Below are 24,268 nucleotides of genomic sequence, written 5' to 3'. Positions count from 1 at the left end.
ACTCTCGCAGTGTTTTACAGTTTTACAGTACAGTACTAACCCTAACCCTAACGAAACGCTGTCGGCTGCATGTATGTGATCGTGCACTTTATTACATTCAGGATGGAAAGTTGACGCAGGTTTCACGACCAAATCCTCCCAACTTTGGGCCGGGATTCGGCAGTAAGTTTGTTCCCAGCTTCTCTTACATTAAATGCTGTCAAGATTGCGAATAAAATCCTTATTTTTTTCCTCCTTTCAGATAATGCTCAGCGGGCTCAATATGAAGAATGGCTCCAAGAGACCCAGCAACTACTTCAAATGCAGCAGAAGTTTCTGGAAGAAAAGATCGGAGCTCACAGAAAGTCAAAGAAAGCTCTGTCTGCCAAACAAAGAACAGCCAAGAAGGCGGGCAGAGAGTTCCCTGAGGAAGATGCTGAGCAGCTCAAGCATGTTACAGAGCAGCAGGGTGTCGTGCAGAAACAACTGGAGCAGGTAACTGGTCCACATCTGCTGTCTGCGTTGAGGACGTTCTGTCTCTGTCTCTGTCTCTGTCCACCCAAATAGCAGAACAGGACGGACAACAGTGCTGCTTTATCTTTTCCAACTGTACTGATTGCGAGTGATATAGCTAAAACGTTCCGAAAGCTCACGTTTTGTCAACGTTCCCTTCCTTGCAGATCCGTAAACAGCAGAAAGAGCACGCCGAGCTATAGATATACAGGTGAGCAGAATAAGTCATGCATGACTCCCATCATGTCTGGGATGCACCCTGTGCCTGGACCTGCCGGCATGGTGCCCGGGGGCCCACCCATGGTCCCTGGGAGACCACAGTTGGTCCAACCCCCCGTGAATACCATGATGCAAATGCCACTTCATCCAGGCCAAGCAAATGCCCCTTGTATGCCGAACCCCCCGCCTGGTTGGCATCCTGGTGCCCCCGTGCCCATGGGTGGCCCAGGAATGCCGCCTATAATGCCCCAACAGCAGGTAGCTGTGGGAAACCCGGGTCAGCCTCATCCGTTACCCATGGGTAACATGCCCCCACACCCACAGATGCCTGTGGATCCCCAGGCCCCGCAGGCTCCACCGGTCGGCATGAAACATATGCAGACGGGCCCGGTGAAGTTTGATGACAACAACCCGTTCAGCGAAGGGTTCCAGGAGCGGGAGAGAAGAGAGAGGCTTCGGGAGCAGCAGGAGAGGCAGCGCGTGCAGCTCATGCAGGAAATCGAACGCCAGAGAGCCCTGAAACACCGCATGGAAATGGAGCAGCAAGGGATGATGGGAGCAGACGGCGGCATGGCCCCACTCAGTCAAATGCCCTTTTTCAACTCCGACCTGCCCCAAGACTTTATGCAGCCTCAGAGGCCCGCCATGCAGCAACAGCAGCACCCAGGACCAATGTTCCCCCAGCAACACGGCATGCAGCCTGGAATAGGTTCGCCACCAGGAACGTGCATGCAGGGCGAGAGGAGAGCCGTCGTTGGGAATGGACTGATGCCCCGTGACATGGGGCACGGCTTTGGGCCTGATGCCCCTGCTCTCCAGGCTGCTAATTTCCCTCACACCCAGCCTAGATCCCGTCAGGTCAGTGGGCCTGGGATGTTGCTTCAGATGCCTGGTGAGGGCCCACCATTTGGAGGCGACACGTCGACACCCTTGCCTTCTAACTTCCCGGGCTCGGGGCAGTCTCTGATCCAACTGTACTCCAACATCATCCCGGACGAGAAGGGGAAGAATAAGAGAAATCGCAAGAAGAAGAAAGACGACGATGCCGATTCCATCAAGACTCCTTCAACTCCACACTCTGACCTCACAGCCCCCCTCACGCCTTGTGTCTCGGACACCTCCTCCACCCCCACCAGGAACGCCCACCTGTTCAGTGAGCAGGACTTGTCCAGATCTCCACTGTTGGGATCTTCTACTCCGAGTCACTCAGAGTTGGAGAGGCAGCTTTCTGGAGGTCAGTCTGGATCCTCAGGAGACGCCGCCAGAGCCCAGGACCACGACAGCATCCTTAACAACATCAAGTTGGAACAGATGGACGTCTCGGAGTGTCATGGACCACGAGAAGGCCATCTTGCTTCAGACATGAGCTCTGTGAAGGAGGAGGGTAATAAAGGGAGCGGATCACCTTTCTCTGCTGGACAAAGTCCAAACAAAGGAGAGGCTGGCAATGAGTTACTGAAGCACCTTCTGAAGAACAAGAGCACCCCACCTCCTGGCATTTCCCAACAGAGGTCAGAGGAGAGCCAGAGGTCTGAGGAGGAGGATCCAGCAGACTGCAAATCCCTGCTGAGGCAAAGCTCAATGGACAGCAATGGGGTCAGTGGGGCTTATCTGAAGGCCACAAACCTCGTCACGTCATTCAAATGTTCATTTTTTTGATGCAACTCGTCAATCTCGTGTCCAGGCATGCTCGGATGGCACCCCGGACTTCCCCGGACCTTTGCTGTCTGACCAGGAAAAGAAGAAAGGGAGGAACAAAAGGTCTCAGAAAGGAGGAGAGAAGCCCGCTTCACGCTACAAGAAGAGGAAGAAGGACGGCGAAGAGAAGCAGCTGATGCATCCCGGCTCCGACTCCGTCATGACCCAGATCAAGCAGGTACATTTGTGTTGGGGAGGGAATGATTGGAGATTCAGATCTGCATCACATCTCAATATCTGAATAATTCATCGCCTTTTACATGGAGTCGTTAGCAAATGCTCCACTGGAGGAGCACCTGCATGTTTATTTATCATTAATCATCAGATTCGAGGGGATTTTCCAAAAATTCCCAAATATTGGTGATCTGATGTTGCTGCTGTGCCGAATTTTGCTGCACTGTAAATTTAGAGGTTGATGATTAGATGCTGCTTTTTCTGGTCGTCCAGAGTTTAGAACTTATTTATGATGATTTTGATGTGGAAAATAACTGTTCAGCTCATTTTTCATCCATGTGTCCTGGTGTAACCGAACGCTACTCACTTTATGGTCGATTTTTAACAATTGTGAGTTTAGATTTTGTGGCGTTTGTTGTTTTCTTTGTGCTTTGTGTGTGAACATGCACATTTTATTGGGGTGCCCCATCACATTTTGAGTATTTGTGAGTCTCGCTTCGATACTTTGGAATTCCAGCAAACGTGAGCACACCCGCGTTGTCCCTGGATGTTTGTCTGAGTTATTAATGGAACAAAGGACAGATCCATGTGTCACTATTGCCTCACACTTATTGCACCACCTGCTGGTGCACAGTTCTGCAGAACAATGCTGTTGTCCTGCTCGTGCTTCCCTATGAATTCCGGTATTTGGGCCGTGATCTTCCTGACGTTTTGCCGTCCTCGAGCAGCTTTTTTATTCACGTTGGCGTTGGTGGGCTCCGTCTTTGCCTGAGTGGCAGCAGCCTGGTTTGTGGCGTCCTGCCGCACGTCCCCAGGCATGTTGCTGCAGCGCCGCCCTCCATGGACCAGGATTTCCCATCCCGTCCTCGGATCGGGGACAGGAACAATAGTTTAATTTGTGTTTCATTCATTGCTCTATTTCTGATTTTCTTTTTCTTCTCCTGACACAGCAACTGTCTCTCCTGCCCCTCATGGAGCCATTGATCGGGGTAAACTTTGCCCACTTCGCTCCCTACGGCAGTGGCCAGCTCAACGGCGAGAACCTTCTCTCCGGTAGCTTCGGCAGCGCCTCCTTAGACGGAGTCTCTGACTATTACTCCCAGCTAGCCTACAAGGTAAGACGCGCTGACTTTAGTAACTGGATAAGCCGACTTGTCCGTGGCATGATGTTCTGAGACGGTGCGTTGTTCCTTCAGCAAAGTAACCTGAGCAACCCCCCAACGCCACCGGCCTCCCTGCCCCCCACCCCACCACCTGTGAACCAGCAGAAAATGATCAACGGGTTTGCCACAACGGAAGAGCTGGCCAACAAAGCTGCTGCCATGGGCAAGTTTTCCTTAAGCTTCATCCTTCGCACGTCTGGTTCTTCACGCACGTTGAGTCGTGTCCCCAGGAAACGTTGTGGATCCGTTCAGGTTCTGGTTCATCGGGAACACAACGTGTACCGAGCGACCTTTGACATTCTGCAGCAGCTGCAGGAATCAGATGTGGATGAGCATTAGAGAGGGTGTGCACTGCCATTAACGCCTCTCTTTCCTACAGTGTCCAAAGGTCTGGTTCCAAAACCGCTTCACGTCCCTTTTAGAACTGAGGAAGACCTTCTTGCTCGCGCCATCGCGCAGGGACCCAAAACAGTGGATGTGCCGGCCTCCCTTCCCACGCCTCCTCACAACAACCAGGAAGAGCTCAGGTAACGGCTGCATTTCACTCTCACTTCATGCTGCTCCAGCGTCGTAATATCCCGAAATGAACGATTCAAGCCGCCATCTCCGGATGGTCGATATGACTTGAGCAGTTTCGACCGAGGTCTCTGTCTCTATCTTGACTTGACAACAGCAGACAGGAGCCTTGCAAGGACAGAGACACGCCTGACAGTTTTGTTCCATCCTCATCACCTGAGAGTGTGTTTGGCATGGAGATTAGCCGCTACCCGGACCTGTCGCTGGTGAAGGAGGAAATGCCGTCCCCCTGCCAATCTCCTGTCCTCCCCATGCTTCCTGCAGCCGATGGGAAAGGTAAACGCAGCATTCGGAGAGCCTAGTCTTGCTACAGAGGTGGAGAAGTGATCATCCTTCTCATTTTCTTCTCCAGGTTCAGCAATCAAATTGCAGGATATTAAAACGGAGCCTTCTTCCCTGTTCCTGGGCCACCCCTTTGGTTCCATGTCTACTGAGTCCAGACAAGGGCTGGTGTCTGTGGCCATCACACTGAGACCGGCTGCAGCAGAGGTGGGGGTGCTGCTTTGTCTTAAAATATCCCACTTCACTGTCTGACCCCAGATAGTCAGAAGGAAGCCCCAAGAATGGATTTCCCGTCAACATCTGCCTGACAAGGATGTAGCGACCTTCATCCCTGTGGATGCCAGGGTACCGCCGGTGTCCTGTGTCAGCGTGGGGCTGCTTAGCGTTAGCATGTACATTAAAAAAAACAAAAGCGAGGTCATCAGTAACGTCCACTGACTGTATTTGTGTCTGTACATTACATGAACGTGATTCGTCACTCTGCATCACAGGGAAGCAGCTGCAAGCCAAGATTTAGGAAGGTGGTAACGGTCCGATCAATAATCTAGTGTGTGCAGCGTAGCAGAAAAGCTTTAGATGTGCACGTTTACGAGGCATTATACGATGACATGACTCCATCGTAATACCACTGATATGTTTCATCCGTCTGCTCTTACAGAACATCACAGGGGTCGTGGCAGCCATTTCAGACCTGCTGTCGGTCAAGATCCCCAGTAGCTACGAGGTCAGCAGCACCCCAGACAGGGGGCCAAGAGTGGGCCCTCAAGGCATGGAGTCTCACGCCCCGATGCTGTACCACGGACAACGAGACAACGGAGGACTTCACATACGGCCGGGACACATGATGCGGTCCAGTGGGGGACATGAGCTGATGCAGCAGCAAGCACATAACTTCCCGTTCCATCTGAACAGAGCAGGTGAGAAGCAGCCATAAGAGCTCCACCTGAAGACGTGGAACGTGTTGACACATGTTCCAGCATTAACGTTTAAGAGACCTTTCCTTTGGCTGCTGCTGCAGGTTTAGGTCGAGGGCGGGATGAGAGGATTCCTGCCAGCCCTGGGTGTAAACCTCACTGGTGCTGCCACTGTAAGGTGGTGGTTCTGGGAAACGGGGTGCAGAAATCCACCAAAGATCTGCCCGTCCACATCAAGGTATCCAATTCATCTGGTTTGAGCATTTCAAATGATAAACAGGTCAGCTACTCCTATTAGACCCAACGACTATTTCACGTCTCATAGTTTGAGTAGGGTCACCAGGTGTCGTTCCTCGATGCCCAGACATTCAGGAATATATTATCTCCTCTACGCCTCAAGGCTGGGACACGTGCGCGTGCACACGCCACAGCGATTCTGCTGCGATTCTGCTGCGATTCTGCTGCGATTATGTAAATCCTGCCTGCTGGTGTTAAATCTATTTAGGATCACTTACCAGGCTAAGCAGCGTAGCCTTTAACTCCAGCATATTTGGGCTGTTTAAATGTTTCTGATGTTTATTTCATAAGTTGTTTTTTACATGTCGGTGGAGCTCCGGCCCTCCACAAAGCTCTCACTCCGTCTCTTGGAACTACTGATTTGTCTTCTTAGGAATCAGGCGTCCGTTTAAAATCGGAGGAAAACCTGGTGTTCTGCAGCCACAGCTGCTTCCTTCTCTACTGTTCCTCATCTGCCCTGCAGTCCCGATCATCCGTGGAGACAAAGGTGTGTAGGACACACAGATAAACCCGGGCTCATGGCATGTCCTAGCGACGTCATGGATCTTCTCTTATCTTTCAGGAATTAAGCTCCCCTCTCCCGGTGTCGGAGCACACGGAGAGTCTTTCTAAAACGCTGCACCAGTACAGTAACAACATGTCGTCGCTGGACGTCCACTGCCTGGCCCAGCTGCAGCCGAAGCAGTCTCCTCCTTCCACGCCGCCTCTCTCCTTTCCCACAGCAGGGGACGCGTCCAGGATGGAGACCAAATCGGATGCCATTAAAGTCACGGTGAAGCTGAAGGCCCGGCCAAGATCCCAAGATGGCTGGCACCAAGGAAAGAGGCAGAAGGGGCTTAAATGGAGGAAGTGGACGATCCAGGTGGTGGTACCGCGGGGGAATTCCCAACTTCCTGATGAAGACAAGATCGATGAGCTCCTGAGCAAACTGGGCGCCTCTCTTCGCCCCCCCGCTTTGCTCCGGGACCACAGACGATGCTGCTTCTGCCACCAGTTCGGAGACGGGCTCACGGACGGCCCGGCTCGGCTGCTCAACCTCGACCTCGACGTGTGGGTTCACCTGAACTGCGCCCTGTGGTCCACGGAGGTGTACGAGACGCAGGCCGGCGCCCTGATCAACGTGGACCTGGCCCTGCGGCGCGGCCAGTCGGTGCGCTGCGCCTACTGCCAGCACACGGGGGCCACCAGCGGCTGCCACCGCCTCCGCTGCACCAACGTCTACCACTTCACCTGTGCTCTGCAGGCCCAGTGCACCTTCTTCAAGGACAAGACCATGCTGTGCCACGCCCACAGGCCCCGGGGGAGCGCGGGACACGCGCTGGAGCACGAGCTGCGCTGCTTCGCCGTGTTCCGACGCGTCTACGTGCAACGAGACGAAGTCCGCCAGCTGGCCACCGCTGTCGGGCAGCCCGAGCTGGGCTACACCTTCAGGGTGGGCAGTCTGGTGTCGCATTCCATGGGCCAGCTCACCCCGCTGCAAATGGCCGCCTTCCACTCCTCCACCGCCATCTTCCCGGTTGGCTACGAGGCCTGCCGCATCTACTGGAGCATGCGCCATGGCAACCGCCGTTGCCGCTACGTGTGTTCGGTTGAGGACAGAGAGGGGCAGCCCGAGTTCACCATCAGAGTGGTGGAGCAGGGCTACAAAGATCTGTTCCTGACGGACACCTCAGCCAAAGGTGTCTTTATGGTTTCATGTCATTCCCGTAATGATGTTTCTCACACTTCTGTCGGTCACCGTTGTGTTTGTGTCTCGCTGTGATCAGGGGTGTGGGATAAGGTCCTGGGTCCTGTCGCCGACAAAAGGACGGAATCGGGCACTCTGAAGCTGTTCCCCGTTTACCTGAAAGGGGAGGACTTGTTTGGACTGACTGTCCCCGCAGTCGCCAAGATCACCGAATCGGTTTGCAGCGGTTTTTCCTGACACGAACGATGTTGAAGTTCAGATGGATCCCGCGTCGTCAGCACCACTTCATCCCTTTCCCCCTCTCTCATTTCAGCTCCCGGGAGTGGAGGCCTGCGAGAGGTACTCGTTCCGTTACGGGCGAAACCCCCTGGTGGAGTTGCCCCTCATGCTCAATCCGGCCGGCAGTGCCCGCGCTCAGCCGAAGACCGGCTCCCCGTACACCTCGCTGGTCATCAGGTAACACCGGGTGCTGCTCAGCCACGGAGCTCTATATGAGCCGTTTCTAACCCTGGATTCTCCTCTGTACGTCCCATCAACCACCTAAAGGCCCCAGCAGCAAACTGTACCCAGCAGCAGCGCCCGGTCCAACCAGAACGTTGCCCAGGGAGAAGGAAACAAGCCTCCAGTGGTGCATCCCAGATCTTCTCAGTACCGCTGGATGAAGAGCGAGTGGAGAGCCAACGTCTATCTGGCTCGGTCACGCGTTCAGGTGATCTGGGCTCCTCGCGTTAGCTCAAATGTTGCTGCTCACTCGGGTTGGTCACAAACGCTCATCCTGACCGGCCTTTTCCAGGGCCTGGGGCTGTTTGCTGCTAGAGACATGGAAAAGCAGACCATGGTGATCGAGTACAACGGAACCATCCTCAGGAAGGAGGTCGCCATCATGAAAGAGAAGATCTACAGATCTCAAGTAAGAAGCCTCTCGTGGGTTGTCTGTTGTTCTGGTCGAGGCCTCTGTGTACTGACGGTGAACCTTCCCTGACAGAACCGAGCAGTGTTCATGTTCCGCATCGACAGCGAGCATGTTGTTGATGCCACCCGCACCGGAGGGTTAGCAAGGTAGAACCCCCTTTCATTCATGACTTGCACCTTCGTACGGATCAGACCTTTCGTTGTAATCATGTGTTTGATCCTCGTTTCTGCTGCGACCCCATGAATCTGCTGCTTCCAGCTCCACATCCATTCGCTACAGTCACGTTGCTTCTGTGGTTCTCAGGTATATCAACCACTCTTGTGCGCCCAACTGCGTCGCTGAGGTGGTCACGTTTGAGCGGGGTCACAAAATCATCATCAGCTGCGTCCGCAGGATCGCCAAAGGAGAGGAGGTGAGCGTCCTTGTTGCACCCTCACGCTAGCTTTTGGCCGGGGGGCAGCCCTGACCCTTCCCCCCCCTCCTCCTGTCTTCCAGCTGTGTTTGGACTACCAGCTGGACAGTGCGGAGGGCCAGCACAAGACAGCCTGCCACTGCGGCGCTCCGGAGTGCAGGAAGTGGATCAACTGACGAATCTAAACACATTCCTCGCCGTGACGTGTGTTCGCTGCCATCTCTGCACAGAGGAAAAAGGCTTCACACTCGAGCAGAAGGGCCGGACCCCGGAGAGGTGAACGGATTCCCACGCACGTTCATCGGGGCGGGGCGAGGCCACCTGACCAGGATGTGACTTGTGCCATATGTGGGGGGCTCTGCTGCCAGACGCCTCCGCCAGTATGTATGTATCTGTGTGTTTGGAGTACATGAGGTGCGGAATCCACCAGCGAATGGGAAAGCACTGTGCAGGGTGCGGCCTTATTGCTTATTAAGGGCAGGCCCTTTGTTTCATACTGTTAATGTATACGTATGACTAAATGTAGACATCACTGAATGAGGAATGTACAGCAACGAGTACTGCGAAGGGAATATTAACTTGCACTAAAAAAGAAAATAAACAAAAAAACCCCACAGACACAAACTTTAAAGATTACTTGATTCCATGAGTCAGTTTTATCATAGGTCTCTGTCATGTGATTTGTGTGGAATTCGAGAGGTTTTTGTATTTATTACCGAGTGAATGAATTTTATTCTCAAAATGATGAGATTGATTTAAAGAAGGCTACGTTGCTATTGTTTTTGGAGATCGAGGAAGACATGCTGTTACTTTTGTATAAATGTACATAAAGAAAACTATAGGAATAACCGACCAAATACTACCTTAACCTTCTCGATGTTTGGCTGTTTTGTTTTGTTTTTTTTTATTTTTTTTTTTCCTTTTGTTCTATTTGTCATTGAAATTTATTTAAAATGGACGTTATTTCATTTGGAGAGTATATATTATGATTATTCTGTACAGAATTTGTAATATAACCACAATAATTCACAAAGTATTTTTCTTGTATTAAAAGTAAGGTATTGTAGCGTAGTGTTTTGTGACTTACACATACTTTGACCACTCAAAAAACAAAAAAGAAATATTTTTGTCGACTAATGTAAGGAATTACCAGAGGAAAAGAGGTTCACGTAGTCAGAGATCGGTGTGATCTGTTTGCTGTCGATCAGGTTTGATTTTAAAGAACTGTGAATTAGATTTTAAAAAAAAAAAAAACCCAAAAATCCTTTTTAACTTTTTAACACAAATAGGAACATTGACGTGTATTTTGCTGTTTTTTCGTTCCGTTTTGTTTTTACCTGTGCTTTTAAAAAAAGAAATAACTCAAGGTGCAAGCGTCCAAGGGAGCCGTGGGGAGTCCGTCGACCCGGTGCTGGAGGAGCAGGAGGAGCGCTCCTGCCCAGAACTGCCCGACCTTGTACCCTTTGGACCGGACACGACGTTCTCCGGAATCAGAGACGTTTCTTACACTGACACCTCGCCGGTCACGTGGCAGAGAAATGGAAGTTTTTGCGTGCACAATTTCAAGTCGACTGTAAAATTTTGGAGGCAGTCTGAGAACTTGTAATGTATATGGCATGTATTTTTTTAACTTTCCGAAGACTCAATTGTATATATTTTCTCAATGAATGGTTGTAACAAAATTGTTTCTTGGATATTTTTCTTCTCTTGTATGATATCATCCTGCCAGTGTGTTTGTGCAACTTTTTCTTGGTCGTGTAGTCCGATTTTGTTTTCTTTCTTTCTTTTATTTCCTTTTTTTGAACTGCCTTTTGAAGTGTACAGATTATGAGGTTTGGAGTTTGTGGAATTGAATTTAGAAACATTTACAAAAATAAACTATTTTACATGTTTCCTTGTGTTAGTGATTCCAGCCAGATGGAGGAACTATTTTCCTCTAAAACGTTCTGCCGACGAGAAGCGGCTCCTCGGATCGATTCTTCCCTCAGTATCGATCCGACTCTCCCGATCCAAACTTCCATGCTGGGTGACGTCATAACGCTGGCTCTGACGCATCAGCTGCGCAATAACCTGCGTCCTGTCGGCGGTCACGTGACTCTGTTGTCGCGTCTGACGTCGTCCTTCTACGTCAAGCGCCGACCGTGGCACTCGCATCGCGTCATTCTCGCGGTGTGCCTCCGCGAGCGGGCGCGAGGATAGGGCTGGCACAACTGACGCGAGGCGGCTAAATTAGCGCCATATTCCCTCAGCTGCGTAGCTGCGCGTGGACGCGCCAAACTACGAGTTTTAAAGCCCCGCGTAAACTTGGGACCTGCGGGATTTCATGCCGTGCGCGGCGGAGTAATGTTGTCGAGGTTCCCGCTGGTCTCGGACTGACCCATCAGCACACGCGCGCGCTCGGATTGCGTCACAGCACCTGTAAACATTGTCGGCGCGTGCCCTGCCTCCTCAGGCCGAGCCTACTTCCGGGTGGACGGAGCAGCGCTGCAGCGTCGGAGGAAGTTACTGGACAGTCGAGGGAAGGGGCGCCTTTATTTACCTTTACGAGCCGTTTGTGGACGCCCGCCCGCCCGCCCGGAGGAGCAGCTCGGTGACGGGCGCTCGCTTGATGTTTGTGGGCTTTTAAAAGATGGGAAGCACGCTGATGGAGTCCGGCAAGAGTTCAAAGAAAATGCCGAAGAAGAGGAGAAGTCTGCGGCTCAACATGCCGGTGAGTCGCTCAACTGTCCGCAAATGCGGCGCGTTGGAGGCTCCGCGGCGGCGGCGGCTCGTCTCCGTGCGTGTGGCCGCGGTGGTTGCGTGTGTGCGGGAGCGTGATTGACAAGCAACCTCGTCACAGTTGGTGTGTCACTAATGTGCAGCTAGTTCAGCCCAGGATGCGACTCTTCTTCATTCGGACTCACAGTTTGACCGCGGGAAACTGTTAAAGTCACTTTTCAGTGTTTTTGTTCCGGGTGAAATCGATCAAGTCTTCATCGGAAAAGTGAAATCGCTTCCTCCGACCTGCTCGTGGAGGTTTCCAGAACCTCGGTGCTCTGCTCTGCTTTTGCAGGGTGTGTTGTGCACGGGTGCACCGATGATCAGGCTGTTGCGTGGCCGCAGAGCGCGCACATCTGGTGCACACCGATGCGGGTGAACCCACATGGGCCAGAGTAGCTGGAGGCCTGTTTTCTTGGCCAGGATCCACCAGATCCACCTACTACACCCAATTAGGGTGATTGGGCCTTGTGTTGGGTTGTGTTCCTTACAACAGCTTGTAATCTACACATTTTAATCCCTGTTCTAAATGCTCTTTCGCTCGTCCCTGTGGAATAAGCTCAGTAATTCGGCACCTTCTACCTGCTGCTCCTGGAGGTTGCTGCAGCTTTGCCTTATCGTCTGATCTCCGTGCACGAGCTAACAGTCGAGTGCATTTGCATTCACTTTGCAAGGAGCCCTAATGATGCTGGCGCCACACGGCAGCCCTGGAAAACCGACTTTGGCCTTTGGTTTTCCTCACGTTGTTTGATCCGGTCTGGTGCCGTCCGACCGGGATGGATCGCTGCTGACTCACATTCCCAATCGCTCCTTTGACTGGAGCCGTCGGGACCAGCAGATAAACTGGTCTTTTAATGAGTCCTCCTCTCCCTGGCAGCATGTTCAACTCCCGGGGTGTTCCCATGTCAGACTGTAACAGCAGGACACGTTTCCCCGAACTGGAAATATTCAGTTTTAACTATTTAGGCCACCAACGTCTGTTCCAATGTGAGCGGAGCCGACCTGGAGCGGGGAGGGGGCACGGGGACCTCCGCTGGTGACGGCTCGCCCTGTGTTCCTGCTGCATTGGCGAGCAGCTCACCTGTACCAGCAGGATGGGTTCACCTGTACCAGCAGGATGGGCTCGCCTGTACCAGCAGGATGGGTTCGCCTGTACCAGCAGGATGGGCTCGCCTGTACCAGCAGGATGGGCTCGCCTGTACCAGCAGGATGGGTTCGCCTGTACCAGCAGGATGGGTTCACCTGTACCAGCAGGACGGGCTCACCTGTACCAGCAGGATGGGCTCGCCTGTACCAGCAGGATGGGTTCGCCTGTACCAGCAGGATGGGTTCGCCTGTGCCAGCAGGATGGGTTCGCCTGTGCCAGCAGGATGGGTTCGCCTGTACCAGCAGGATGGGTTCGCCTGTACCAGCAGGATGGGCTCGCCTGTACCAGCAGGATGGGTTCGCCTGTACCAGCAGGATGGGTTCGCCTGTACCAGCAGGATGGGTTCGCCTGTACCAGCAGGATGGGTTCGCCTGTACCAGCAGGATGGGTTCGCCTGTACCAGCAGGATGGGCTCGCCTGTACCAGCAGGATGGGTTCGCCTGTACCAGCAGGATGGGCTCACCTGTACCAGCAGGATGGGTTTGGATTTCCTGACTGAGGAGAAGCTGCCTCCAGCTTTGGCTCCTTTGTCTCTATTTAGTGGAGGATCTGGGAGAGGAAAACATGAGGCTGGATTACAGACAGTGATATTAGCCTCCACGTAACCAGGAATCGCAGCATAACCCACAGGAAATGGACTTTCCGAGCCAAAGCGGTCTCTCCTTTCGTCCTGCCCTAATTGCCCGGCCTTGGGGTTGGTTTGGACAGAGGCGTGTGCACCTCTGTCTTCAGGTGGTGTGTAAATACTGGATCCTGTTGTGTTCCTAAAGGATTGATTTAGATCCCCGCTGGCTGTTCACTTGCTGCTACCATTGCGCAATGACGGTGGGAGTTGCACGCCAACAGGAGCGAGGGGTGTGTGCACGCTGGCTCCGGAGCGGCGTGCACACAGACGACAGCAGCAGAAACCAAAGAAGAACCCTTTCTGCCCTATTTAAAAGGCTTTGATGTTATTGTGGGAGCGTTTCTGGCGCCTTCAGCTCAAACCCTCACGGACCTGCAGGGTTTTATCTACTTCAGCTGTTATGAAAACACTTCTTTTACTTTTTCCATGTGTGCTGTAAACACACCCTCCCTGCAGCCCAGCCAGCGCCGCCGCGGCCCACGAGGGGTTAACGGAGCAGCTACACCAGCGGTGGGAGGAGGCTCGCGGGCTTCTCCCTCCCCAGCCCGAGCGGCTGCCATCTCGGCCCTGTTGTTTTGGCCTTTCTGCCTGTTTACACGTCAACGACTGTGCAAAGGTGGCCTCGCAAACACGGCGGGTCGTAAAAAAATACCACCGTAGTTGTTCAAACAGGAGTGCTGATTGTCTGCTGTCACCGCTGCCTGGCGCGCGTGTGTGTGTGTGTGTGTGTGTGTGGGGGGGGGGGGGGGGGGTGACAGCACCAAACACAGCGTTCATGACTTCAGCGTGACGCGGCACAAAGTTGGTGCCTTTTTTAAGAGCTCATTAAAAGTGCAAACATGGTTTTGCCCAGAACGTTGAGCTCCTGTGAGGACAGAACCAAACCCTCCGTCTTTGCGGCACCTTTGCGTTTCCTTTCTTTCCTTTATCTGCCTGCGTTGCACTTTGCCCGTGATGTTTTCTGCTGTTTGTGACGACGCACCCTCGGAGTGTCACAGGGACTGTGTCGAAACAAAGGTGTGTCCCATGAGTCCCAAAAGAAGAAGTAGTCCCAATAGCAAACGCACAGTTTTGCTTTCCCCATCAACCAGTTCTGTGTGCCTCCAAAGTTCTCCTTTCTATCCGAGACGGGCATCAAATTAAGGAAGGCCTCTCATAATGAGCGATATAAGTGATTCTTCCATTTATTCTCATTGTAATATTTCTGCCTCTTTCCCTCAGGGGGAGCGTTTCATTCGCTCAGCCAGCCCCTCCAGAGCGGGCTGTGCCTTGAGCCCCGTCCTCGTGGCGCCCTGCCCTCAGTCCGCTCCGGTGCATTCAAAGACCTCCTCAGGTTCCCCTAAAACCATCTTCCCTTATCCCTCCCCTCACACCTCCTCACCCAAGTCCCCCCGACGCCTCAGCTTCGGCGGTATTTTCCGCTCCTCCTCCAGCTGCTCGTCTACAAGCATCAAACTCTTCTCCAGGACCAGAAGAGGTAACACACACACACACACACACACACACAGAGAGCTGTTGTTTTATTTGAAGGTGAGAGAAGCCCAGAGGGAAGTGAAACACAATAGATAAAGCCGTGTCAGCTAGCTGATGTTATGAGTTTCCTGCCATGCGAGTGAAACCACACACAGGAACGCGCGCCTGTCTGAAGGAGATTGTCAGATGAGACGTCAACACGGCGAGCTGCACTTCCTGCTGCGCCGCACGGGGGGAAGCATGAAGTGCAACTCCAGATGACCTTGTAGTTAAGTCAGCAAGACAGGCTGCGGTAACGTCCTTTAACCAACCCATCTGTCATCGCTGGAGTGACGATCTCTTACAGGTGTCAGCAACTTTCCCCAGGAAAAGCCAGTTTATCCGGTGTCCAACTGACTTAGTGCAGCAGAAATAAGGACGGACCTGGGCGGGTTTTTGTGTTGCATAACCAAAACCAGCCTGTTGTACATGGAAACAGGCTGGAAGCAGCATCAAACGGCACGTCCGTGAGTCATACGTTTCTGGCTCATAAATGAGCCCTTTCTTCTGCTTCCTCACGGACGGCGGCTCTGGCAGCTCCTGGAGGACGGGAGGGGCCCAGAACTAAAAACTGAGAACATTCCTTTTTCTTCAGCCACGGTAACCAAACCAAAACCACACCCAAGCATCTGCTGCAGTCTTTCCATCTGCTCTGATGTTCTGCAGACAGGATGTGGTTTAGCCCCAGATATCCTGAAGAGGACCTTCTGGTGAATGATGTGGTGAGAGGGGATGGGATGGAAACGAGCAGGCTGTTCAGATCAACTCGGCTACAGCCCGGAACATCCTAATCTTTAGTTTAGGAATATTTTTGTAGACACCCTCTGCTACCACAAGGGGGTGCTGCAGAGTCTTTTCCATTTCTTCTATAGAATAGGGGAGAGATGGAGAAATGTTATGGAAGCATGCTTTTTTTTAATCGTGTGTTTCTAACTATCATGTTCATGTCCATTATTGCCATATTCCTTAAGCCTTTTCCAGATTCCTCTTCCTTCCACCTGGTCTAAAGGTTTCTGTCATCTGCACATTGTCAGCCTCTCACAGCTGAAGGCAGCTTTTTATCGCCTTATCTGGAAGTTATCACACTCTTTCCCCCCCCCCGTCGCTCTCTGTTGCTACTGTGTGCTGTGTTGTCAGTAAATAAAGGAACCTGGGAGTTTTTGCCTCTCGTTAATGAACCGCAGGCCTTAAAAGGACATTTGGTTTTTTTTAAATTTATATAAACTGAATCTCAAAAGTCACATCACGATTTCCTCGGAAAGAAAAACTCATCAGAAGCGATTTGAGGCTGTCGGACTTTGACGGGCCTTTTATTTCCTCGCCACCTCGGCCCCGCGGCGTATCAGGATCCTCTCCTGAGGGGCCGAGGATACTGAGCGGGGGTGTTCTGATCAGCCTCAGCAGGCTCACATGACGCCACCGAGCTGCAGGATTTCTGAGCTAAACCCAAATTCGGAGCAACGGGAACATTTCTGGAGCGGCGGGTCCAGGCGAGATGTGCCGGCGCTGACGCAGGCTGTTGGAATGCTGCTGTATCCCTCACAGACCGGCCTCCTCTTACAGGCTGCTGCTATATTAGACGCCACCCACAGCTGCACCTGACGATTTACAGCACCGGTGCCGACGCGCTCGGGCCACAAAGGCGGTCCGGTCCCAGCTGTTGCAGCGCCGGCAGCAGATATTTGCCCGGCGGAGGACGCGCACTGTTCTCACGGGTTTGGACCCTCGTTGGAAGCTTCATTTTATCCGGAGCGCCAGAATTCCGCTTGGACTTGTGTATCTTTTCCCAAAGGAAGTCCAGACTCGCTTTCTCTGCTCTCGTGGGGCAACACTCGGACATACTTTTAAACCTTTGATCCAGTCCCCAAACAGCTGTCGAGCGTTTGACTCTGGGACCGTTTTGGACCTGTGTACCTGCCGTAATGTGGATTCTGATGGTCAGCTTCAGCTTGGACGCCCTCACTCGATGCTTTCCATGAAGAGGTTTGGCAGCCTGAGGAAAAGCAAGAAACGCAAGGAGCAAGATGGGCTGAGCGGGAGGCACCAGTCCGAGGCGTCCTGTCTTTGTGGTAACCACAATCACCGCTTTAATCCTCCTCTAATGTGCACGCTTCAGTCTGAACACGCACGTGAGGCTCATGATTTGGTGCAGAATGTGGTGCTCCATATAGCTCAGGAGCTGCTTCTCTGGCTGCTCTCTGGTTTCACAGATGTATCTGGTGCATCTTGACTGCACACGGACCTAAATGGGGAAGCTATCTATAGAGCTAGCGGCTAGCCGCCGCGACAGGAGGCCGTGCACATGCACGTGTCGCGTGGAGGCCGCCGTGACAGGAGGCCGTGCACATGCACGTGTCGCGTGGAGGCCGCCGTGACAGGAGGCCGTGCACATGCACGTGTCGCGTGGAGGCCGCCGTGACAGGAGGCCGTGCACGTGCACGTGTCGTGTGGAGGCCGCCCTCAGCGGAACTGTTGCAGCTCCTGCTCAGCGTTTGCTGATATCAGAAGCATTTCAGATCAAATCCAACAGGCAGGTTGGACTCTGTTCCTCTGACTCAGGATGTGGTCGGTCCTTTAGGTTTTCCCCAGGCCGTCCCTCCCCAGGCAGAGCTGCCTGATTTAGAGCTGCTGCGCCTGGATGAGGCCAGCAGAGCTCCGTCACCCTCCTCCACGTCCACGTCTTGGATGTGATCACAGGATTCTACTCAGCTCCGCCAGAACCAGGGCAGACGTCTGCTTGTGTTTGGGTGGCAGCAGCTGAATGGGGAGACTTTCCAGCCCAACCTGGGTCGGTCCGTTCGTGCCTTTTGAGCAGAGAGAGCTTATTGGAAGGGTGGTTCTGCATCATGTATTTAACCCAGCAAAAATAGGCCCAAACCCTCGCTGGTGTCACTGAACATCAACAGCGGCTATTCTTAGCAGCAGCGCAGCAGCAGCGCAGCAACGAGGCCCGCGGAGGCCCGGCTGCACTTTAGCCCCTTTAGTCATTTAGAATTCAGCTCTGTGTTGGTGACAAGATGGAGGAAAAAATAGGGAATGAGAAAAGAGCCCCCCCAGCCTCCCACTGTTCTGCCATTTTAAATCCACCCATCATCAGATTCTCTTCGGTGTCCCAGAAGACAAAACTAAAAGCTGCTCTCCGGTTTATTTCCCCTGCAGATGCCGGAGGAGGTGATATTTCTTCCCACTCCAGCAGCCTTTATTTATTCCTTCGCACAGTTTGATGCGACCCGTAACCAGGAATCGGCTGCTCTCACCTCTGTTTCCCAGTTCTAAGGTGGAAACAAGCACCAGTGCGACCAGTTAGGGGGGGGGGCTCTCGGCCCCGCCGTTATCTTCTTCTGTGGAATGTGCCGCAGCAGCTCGGCTAAAATAAGAAGGCCACGCGGGGGGAGCAGGGCGGGCCAAAGGGGGCCGCTACATGCCAACTAAATGTCAGGAGATAGCGTCGGGGGGGCGCGAGCAGCCGGCACACGGACGGAGAAATCGATGATTCCCGCACAGCCGCCCAGCTGGATTCAGCACCAATGAGGAGGCGGATTTAAAGCAGAAGCGTTCTCTCGAGCGTGCGTCACACATCACGCCTGGGGGTGGAGGGGGGGGGGGGGTGAGGACGCGGCAGGAGTCACCTGGAAGGCTCCCGGCCCAGCGTGGGCGCAGCCAGCTGGGAGGAGGCGGAGCCCCGTGCTGCTGCGTGTGTCAGAGGGTGATGGCCGCTGGCGGGGAGCACGTGCACGCCCGTCATGTGACTGACGTCACCAGCAGCTGGCTGCTACGCCGGCCGCCCTCTGCGGGCTGTAGTCAGCCCAGTTCTGGTTGGGGAACTTTCTTAATCAGGGAAAAGTCTCTTAAATCGATGAAACGTAGCACCGCCGGCGATATTCCAACGACCCGTTCTTTGGTATCGCGCTTCCTGCTGAGAGGCTTTGCATCTGTATCCGCTGGTGATGTGTGAGCCCCCCCCAAGAAGGTCCTGTGAGTGGGTGGGAAACTGGGAGGTTCTGGGAAAGTGTTGTGTGGAAGGAGCTGTCAGTGATCCTCCAGCCTGTTTGTGTCCGTCAGACCGCCGTGGCGTCCTTGTGGCTGCCCTAACAGCGCCTTCCTCTCCCCCCCCTCACAGCCTCAGGATTCTCCACGCCACCAAACACCCCCACCCAGTCATGCAGCCAACCAGTGTTCACCCAGGAGGCCCAGCCAAGCACGGCCGACGCTGAGAACCCGGACGCCAGCACGCGGTCCCGCTCCATGTCCACGCCCCCGGATATAGGACAGCGCTTCACTCTTCCCGCCGCCAAGCCTCCCATCCCTTCCTCCAGCCCGGCGCCGTCTCACTCTACCTCACACGTGAGTCCAACGGCAGAAAGAGAGCGTGGAGCGAGGTTCCCCTCCGGTTCCCCAGGGAGGGACGGGTGGTTCTTGCTTGGATAATCAGCAGAACGCTGCTTGTGATGAATTAATATTTCATCTGCAGCTTTGTGTGGCTCTGCTACAGACCCAGGACCGGTTCTACAGACCCAGGACCGGTGCTACAGACCCAGATCCGGCGGTCATTAGTCATGGGGGGGGAGGGGGGGGAGGGGGGGGATTACTGCTGCGTCACAGCTGCAGCCACTCCTGCACCTGCAACGCCGCAGGACACCCGAACAGTCAGCTGTGCTGGGCTGCTTGTGCCCGAGCCAGAACCAGAATCAGAACCAGACGTCCTGGCAGAACCTCGGACACCCCCTCACTTTGTTGGGGGAGATTTCCTCTGATGGTGTGATGAGGCGTCCTCGGCTTCTTGTTGCTAAGCAACCTGAAGGATTTCCTATTATGGTGAAGCAGCCAGGTTGCTCCAGCGTGAAGGGGCGTGTCCGCCGTGCGCGTTGCTTCCTGGTTATTTCCTGGCTGTCGGTGCCCCCCCATCGGTGAGTGAGCTGTGGGCTGGATTGGATTTACTGTATTTTGTATCAAATGTGCTCGGCCCCGTTATTGGGGGGGGGGGGGTTCTGTTCCGGACACCGCGGCTGCTGCTGCAGCAAATGGTGCTGGACTGTTCCATTCTGCCTCCCGGCGGGGGGGTTCGGGCTCCGGGCGAGCTTTCAGTCCGCTTATTTGCGTTTATTTAACGGACGCGGAGGAGCCGCATGTAGCCGAGAAAAGGTTCGGTGTCGGTGGCCGTTGTTCCCCTTTGTCCGTGTGGGTGTTGGCGCCCCGGGGTCACCGGGACCGGTGGGACCAGTGGGCTCTACCGGGGGGGGGGGAGTCGCTTCACGCCGCTGCTCGCTCACGAATCCCGGCAAAGTTTGGTCGCTTTCTGCGGGGTTTGCTCACCTTCACCGCACACTTGTGCCTTTCTGTCCCCACCCGCAGGTCTGCGGTTTGTTCGAAGGCATGCTGGAGAAACTTGACCTAGACGACGACGGTAAGTAATTAAATATTCGCTGCTGCGCAACAGAAGGCGAAGTTTGGTCGGTCGACTTTGTGATCCATCTCAAATATTTCTCTTATTTCTAATCGAGGAGCCCGCAAAATGAGGCAACGACCCGCATTCATAACCCGCGTTTTTAATGAATAGTTAGGAAGCAAACTTCTAAACCTGGAGCTAAATGCAGCCCTGCAGCCAGACTTTTAATTGTGATTATATCTGCAAACATCACTTCCGTTTTTGACAACAACCATCAACGTGTCGAAATGCAGCCGTGAGTGTTTTTCCACCGTTTGTGTGGTGATAGTGGCCGAAGCAGAGCTTAATTATGACTACAGGCATCAGTAAGTGGTCCAGACCCATAATTGCTGTTGAGGCTGTGTGTTTTGTGTCCATTACCCCCCCCTGAAAGTATTTTCCTGCTCTTTTCCTGCCCACAGCTGCTGAACCAGAGAGCGATATTTACATGCGATTCATGAAGTCCCACAAGTGCTACGACATCGTGCCCACCAGCTCCAAACTGGTGGTGTTTGACACGGCGCTGCAGGTTCTTTCCTTTCACCCTTTATTTGAGGCCGCTCCCCTTCGCAGCCACAAACGTCTTCAAGTTAATGTTGGTTAAACGGAGCCTCGGGCCCTGATGAATGCTCATCGAGCGGTTAAACAGTAAACCCGAGCTGCAGCCTCCTCCGTGCATCACAATCTTATTTTATTCGTCCTCTTTTTCGACTCCAAAGGTCAAAAAAGCTTTCTTCGCCCTGGTCGCCAACGGCGTGCGAGCGGCTCCGCTGTGGGACACGGAGAAGCAAAGCTTTGTGGGTAAGACTGTCCGAGTTGAGCCAGCAGTCGGTCATTTACGGCCTCTGAAGGGCGTCTGATCGACCCCGTTTGCTGGTGTTTTGGCTGCAGGGATGCTGACGATCACCGACTTCATCATCATCCTGCACAGATACTACAAGTCTCCCATGGTGGGTGGCCCCCCCGCAGGCTGGCCCCCCCTGCAGGCTGGCCCCCGGTGTTCAGGAATAACAGTCTGCTTTAATTGTTGTGTTTCAGGTGCAGATCTATGAATTAGAGGAGCATAAGCTGGAGACGTGGCGAGGTTGGTGCGCCCGTGTAGCGCCCTGTTGCTTTATTCCGCAGTGCTAAACGCTTGCATGTCTCCTCCCTCCACAGAGGTCTACCTCCCAGCTGCATTCAAACCTCTGGTCAACATATCGCCAGATGCCAGGTTCCTCTACTGCCTTTCAATTCTGTTCCACAATCTGCGTGCGAGTCGGAGGATTTGTTCTTCAGCGCTTGTTGTAATTGTTGTGTTGCAGCCTGTTTGACGCCGTTTACACGCTCATCAAAAACAAAATTCACCGCCTGCCTGTCATTGACCCAGTCACAGGAAACGCACTTTACATCCTCACACACAAGAGGATCCTCAAGTTCCTCCAGCTGTTTGTGAGTCCAACACATCATCATCATCCTCCTCCTCAGTCTGAAGGGCAGGTTTCCGTCGCTCTGCTTCCCCCTAGTGGCCAGATGGGGGAACAGCCTCGTGGCCCATCAGCCTGAGCTCATCTCTGCATTATTTTGTGTGTTTGTGTTGTTTTCAGATGTGTGAAATGCCCAAGCCGGCTTTCATGAAGCACACTCTGAGGGAACTGGGCATCGGTACCTACCGAGACATTGCTTTCATCCACCCGAACACGCCCATCATCAAAGCACTCAACATCTTTGTGGAGAGACGAGTGTCTGCGCTGCCGGTGGTGGACGGCTGTGGTAGGAACGCCGTCCCTCACTTTTGGAAGTTGCATCCATAAAGGAGGTTTAATGGGCATCTTGATCTTCTTGCAGGTAAAGTCGTGGATATTTACTCCAAGTTTGACGTGATCGTAAGTAGCCGCATTTCTACAGTTAGTTAGCAAAGCTTCATATGGTTCATGAAGATCCTTTATCCTCCGTACAGAATCTGGCTGCTGAGAAGACCTACAACAACCTGGACATCACGGTGACGCAGGCCCTCAAACATCGCTCTCAGTACTTCGAAGGAGTCGTGAAGTGTCACAAGATGGAAACCATGGAGACGATCGTGGACAGGATCGTCAAAGCGGAGGTGGGTCACAGTTCAGCTCCGGCTCACTGGTGCAACAGCGGCTGGGACGACCCGTCCAGGGTCAGAAGGGAAGGAAGTGAAACGTCTGCTTCGGAATTGTCTTTAAAAACGGAGAAATTCCGAATCCTTCAGCACAGCTGAAGCTTTTAATCACGAGTGTGAAGACTCCAAAAGACTGTTTGAGTTTCACAAGAGAAGCTGCTGCACAAAACTAGTTTTTCTACTTCACTTCTGTCTTACACTAGTTTGACTTTAATATTGACAATTCTAATAATTTTTTTCCGTGTGTGTGTGTGTGTGTGTGTGTGTGTGTGTGTGCGCGTGTGTGTGTGCGTGCGTGTGCGCGCGTGCGTGTGTGCGTGTGTGCGTGTGTGTGCGTGCAGGTGCACCGGCTGGTGGTGGTGGACGAGCACTCCAGCATCGAGGGCATCGTCTCCCTGTCGGACATCCTCCAGGCGCTGGTGCTCAGCCCCGCAGGTATAAATGCCCAGCAGCGTTAGCCTCCACCCCTCCTCTGTCCTGGACCCCGAGCCCCCCCCACCCCATCTTCTAGCCCTGTCCTGGGTAGGAAACCCCCTTCTCTTGGCCTCCCGGGCCCCCCAGCCCGTCGATGTGATGTTTGTGACTCCTGTGGCTGCTGGCAGCACTAACAGACGCCCCCCAGGCCTCGTGCAGATGTGTGTGGTTAATGTGTGTGTGGGTCTTTTGGGTTGTTCTGCCCCCCCCCAGGGAGCGGTAATGTCATGCTCTTGGACGCGTCCTCGCTGGCTTTGCTCTGTTTTGTTCCCTTGCTTGGACAGAGTGGGCATGTCTGGCTGATTTTAGAGGGGGGGGGGCAGCGAGACAGGTTGGGGGCCTTTAAACTCCCTCTTGTGGCTCAGTTCTGGACAATAAACACTCTGGTTCTGTCTCCCTCAGACGCCTGCAGGGAGGAGAGTCTGAGCGCTGAATGAGAGGAGGCGTCGGCTGGAGCAGAGGGGGGGGCTCTCTCACGGATGAGGTCGGAACGCCAGGACCAGCAGATCCCACCGGAAGGTCGCCGAGGGGCCGGCTGCACTGTTAGAAACCAAAGAGCAACAATGAATGAAGTGGCGTTTGTAGCACTGGGAACATTCTCTATTTATTTCCTTAGTTTGAACACTGATCAAATGAGGGTTTTTATGCACACCTCCAATTATGCAGCGTTGCATTATGGTCCACAGCTGGGGGGGGCGGGAGCCTGGGGGGGGCGGTCGGGCGCCGGCCCGTGGTGCCGCCGTTGGGAAGAGTGTTTTCGGACGTTTCGTGGTGTCCTGTGATGAGGACCCGTGCCTTCGTTGGCCCCGCCTTTATCCAGTAAATGATATCCAAGTTGCATTTTCATGCACATGAATGTAAATCGATTAAATAGCTGTTGAATTTGAGGGTTTTGGGAGTCGGTGGCTGCTCCGCTTCACTCGTGATCACGGCTTCGTCCTCGTACAGGGCGGAAGGACTCCAGATCAAAGCCTGTTCTGCTGTCTTTGATGCTCTAAATGATCCCACAACCCTGCAAACGCCACTGTATCTGGACAGCGATCATCTCCATCTTTGACTGTAAATAAGATTGTTTGGGGGGGGGGTCACCTAAAGCTTTATTTTTACCGCCGTGTGGACGCACCGCGACTGTTTTAATGTGATTTTTGTAAATACGTCGGTCCCATCCAGACTCTTCTGACCCACACTAACGCATGGAACTGCTCTGCAGGATGAATGTTCTTTGTTTTGCCTTTTTTTTCTATTTTTCTGACTGCAGAAAAATAAACGGACACTGAATGTACTTTAAACCTGTGTTGGACTGATTGTGTGCAGCCCCCCCCCCCCCCAAAGACTCTGACGTCTCTTTTCGCAGCTTTGAAGAGTCGCTCTGA

The 24,268-nt window shown here is 53.4% G+C and overlaps 2 protein-coding genes across 2 annotated transcripts in view; both read left to right on the top strand.

Annotated features, from left to right (window-relative positions):
- Window positions 1-10,719, top strand: part of kmt2cb (lysine (K)-specific methyltransferase 2Cb) — a 42,100-nt gene extending 31,381 nt beyond the window's left edge. Inside the window, 21 exon segments of the mRNA XM_057057742.1 lie at window positions 102-162; window positions 242-474; window positions 660-691; window positions 693-2,307; window positions 2,396-2,587; window positions 3,534-3,698; window positions 3,780-3,909; window positions 4,126-4,273; window positions 4,420-4,598; window positions 4,675-4,811; window positions 5,263-5,521; window positions 5,623-5,756; window positions 6,189-6,302; window positions 6,378-7,494; window positions 7,582-7,718; window positions 7,816-7,958; window positions 8,049-8,211; window positions 8,296-8,412; window positions 8,488-8,561; window positions 8,719-8,827; window positions 8,911-10,719. Of these exon segments, the coding sequence (XP_056913722.1) occupies window positions 102-162; window positions 242-474; window positions 660-691; window positions 693-2,307; window positions 2,396-2,587; window positions 3,534-3,698; window positions 3,780-3,909; window positions 4,126-4,273; window positions 4,420-4,598; window positions 4,675-4,811; window positions 5,263-5,521; window positions 5,623-5,756; window positions 6,189-6,302; window positions 6,378-7,494; window positions 7,582-7,718; window positions 7,816-7,958; window positions 8,049-8,211; window positions 8,296-8,412; window positions 8,488-8,561; window positions 8,719-8,827; window positions 8,911-9,003 (5,352 nt within the window). The 3' untranslated portion in view covers window positions 9,004-10,719.
- Window positions 10,720-10,986: 267 nt separating this feature from the next.
- LOC130539422 (5'-AMP-activated protein kinase subunit gamma-1-like) lies at window positions 10,987-24,184 on the top strand. The gene is made up of 15 exons (XM_057057750.1): window positions 10,987-11,537; window positions 14,578-14,833; window positions 18,989-19,212; window positions 20,221-20,272; window positions 20,716-20,822; window positions 21,013-21,094; window positions 21,185-21,243; window positions 21,332-21,377; window positions 21,452-21,506; window positions 21,598-21,724; window positions 21,880-22,045; window positions 22,121-22,158; window positions 22,233-22,379; window positions 22,763-22,856; window positions 23,298-24,184. The coding sequence occupies exons 1-15, from the start codon at window positions 11,457-11,459 to the stop codon at window positions 23,330-23,332; spliced, it is 1,569 nt and encodes a 522-aa protein (XP_056913730.1). The 5' UTR covers window positions 10,987-11,456; the 3' UTR covers window positions 23,333-24,184.
- Window positions 24,185-24,268: the final 84 nt, after the last annotated feature.

This window comes from Takifugu flavidus, chromosome 15 (genome assembly GCF_003711565.1).
Source record: "Takifugu flavidus isolate HTHZ2018 chromosome 15, ASM371156v2, whole genome shotgun sequence".
Lineage (NCBI taxonomy): Eukaryota > Metazoa > Chordata > Actinopteri > Tetraodontiformes > Tetraodontidae > Takifugu > Takifugu flavidus.
The sequence above is the reverse complement of the archived record's forward strand: the minus strand, read 5'-3'. Positions and strand labels throughout refer to the sequence as shown.

Coding starts and splice junctions, on each gene's coding strand:
- LOC130539422 (XM_057057750.1), top strand. CDS start 11,457: ATGGGAAGCACGCTGATGGAGTCCGGCAAGAGTTCAAAGAAAATGCCG. Junction 14,834..18,988: donor CTTCTCCAGGACCAGAAGAG/GTAACACACACA, acceptor CCCCCCTCACAG/CCTCAGGATTCTCCACGCCA. Junction 22,857..23,297: donor GCTGGTGCTCAGCCCCGCAG/GTATAAATGCCC, acceptor TGTCTCCCTCAG/ACGCCTGCAGGGAGGAGAGT.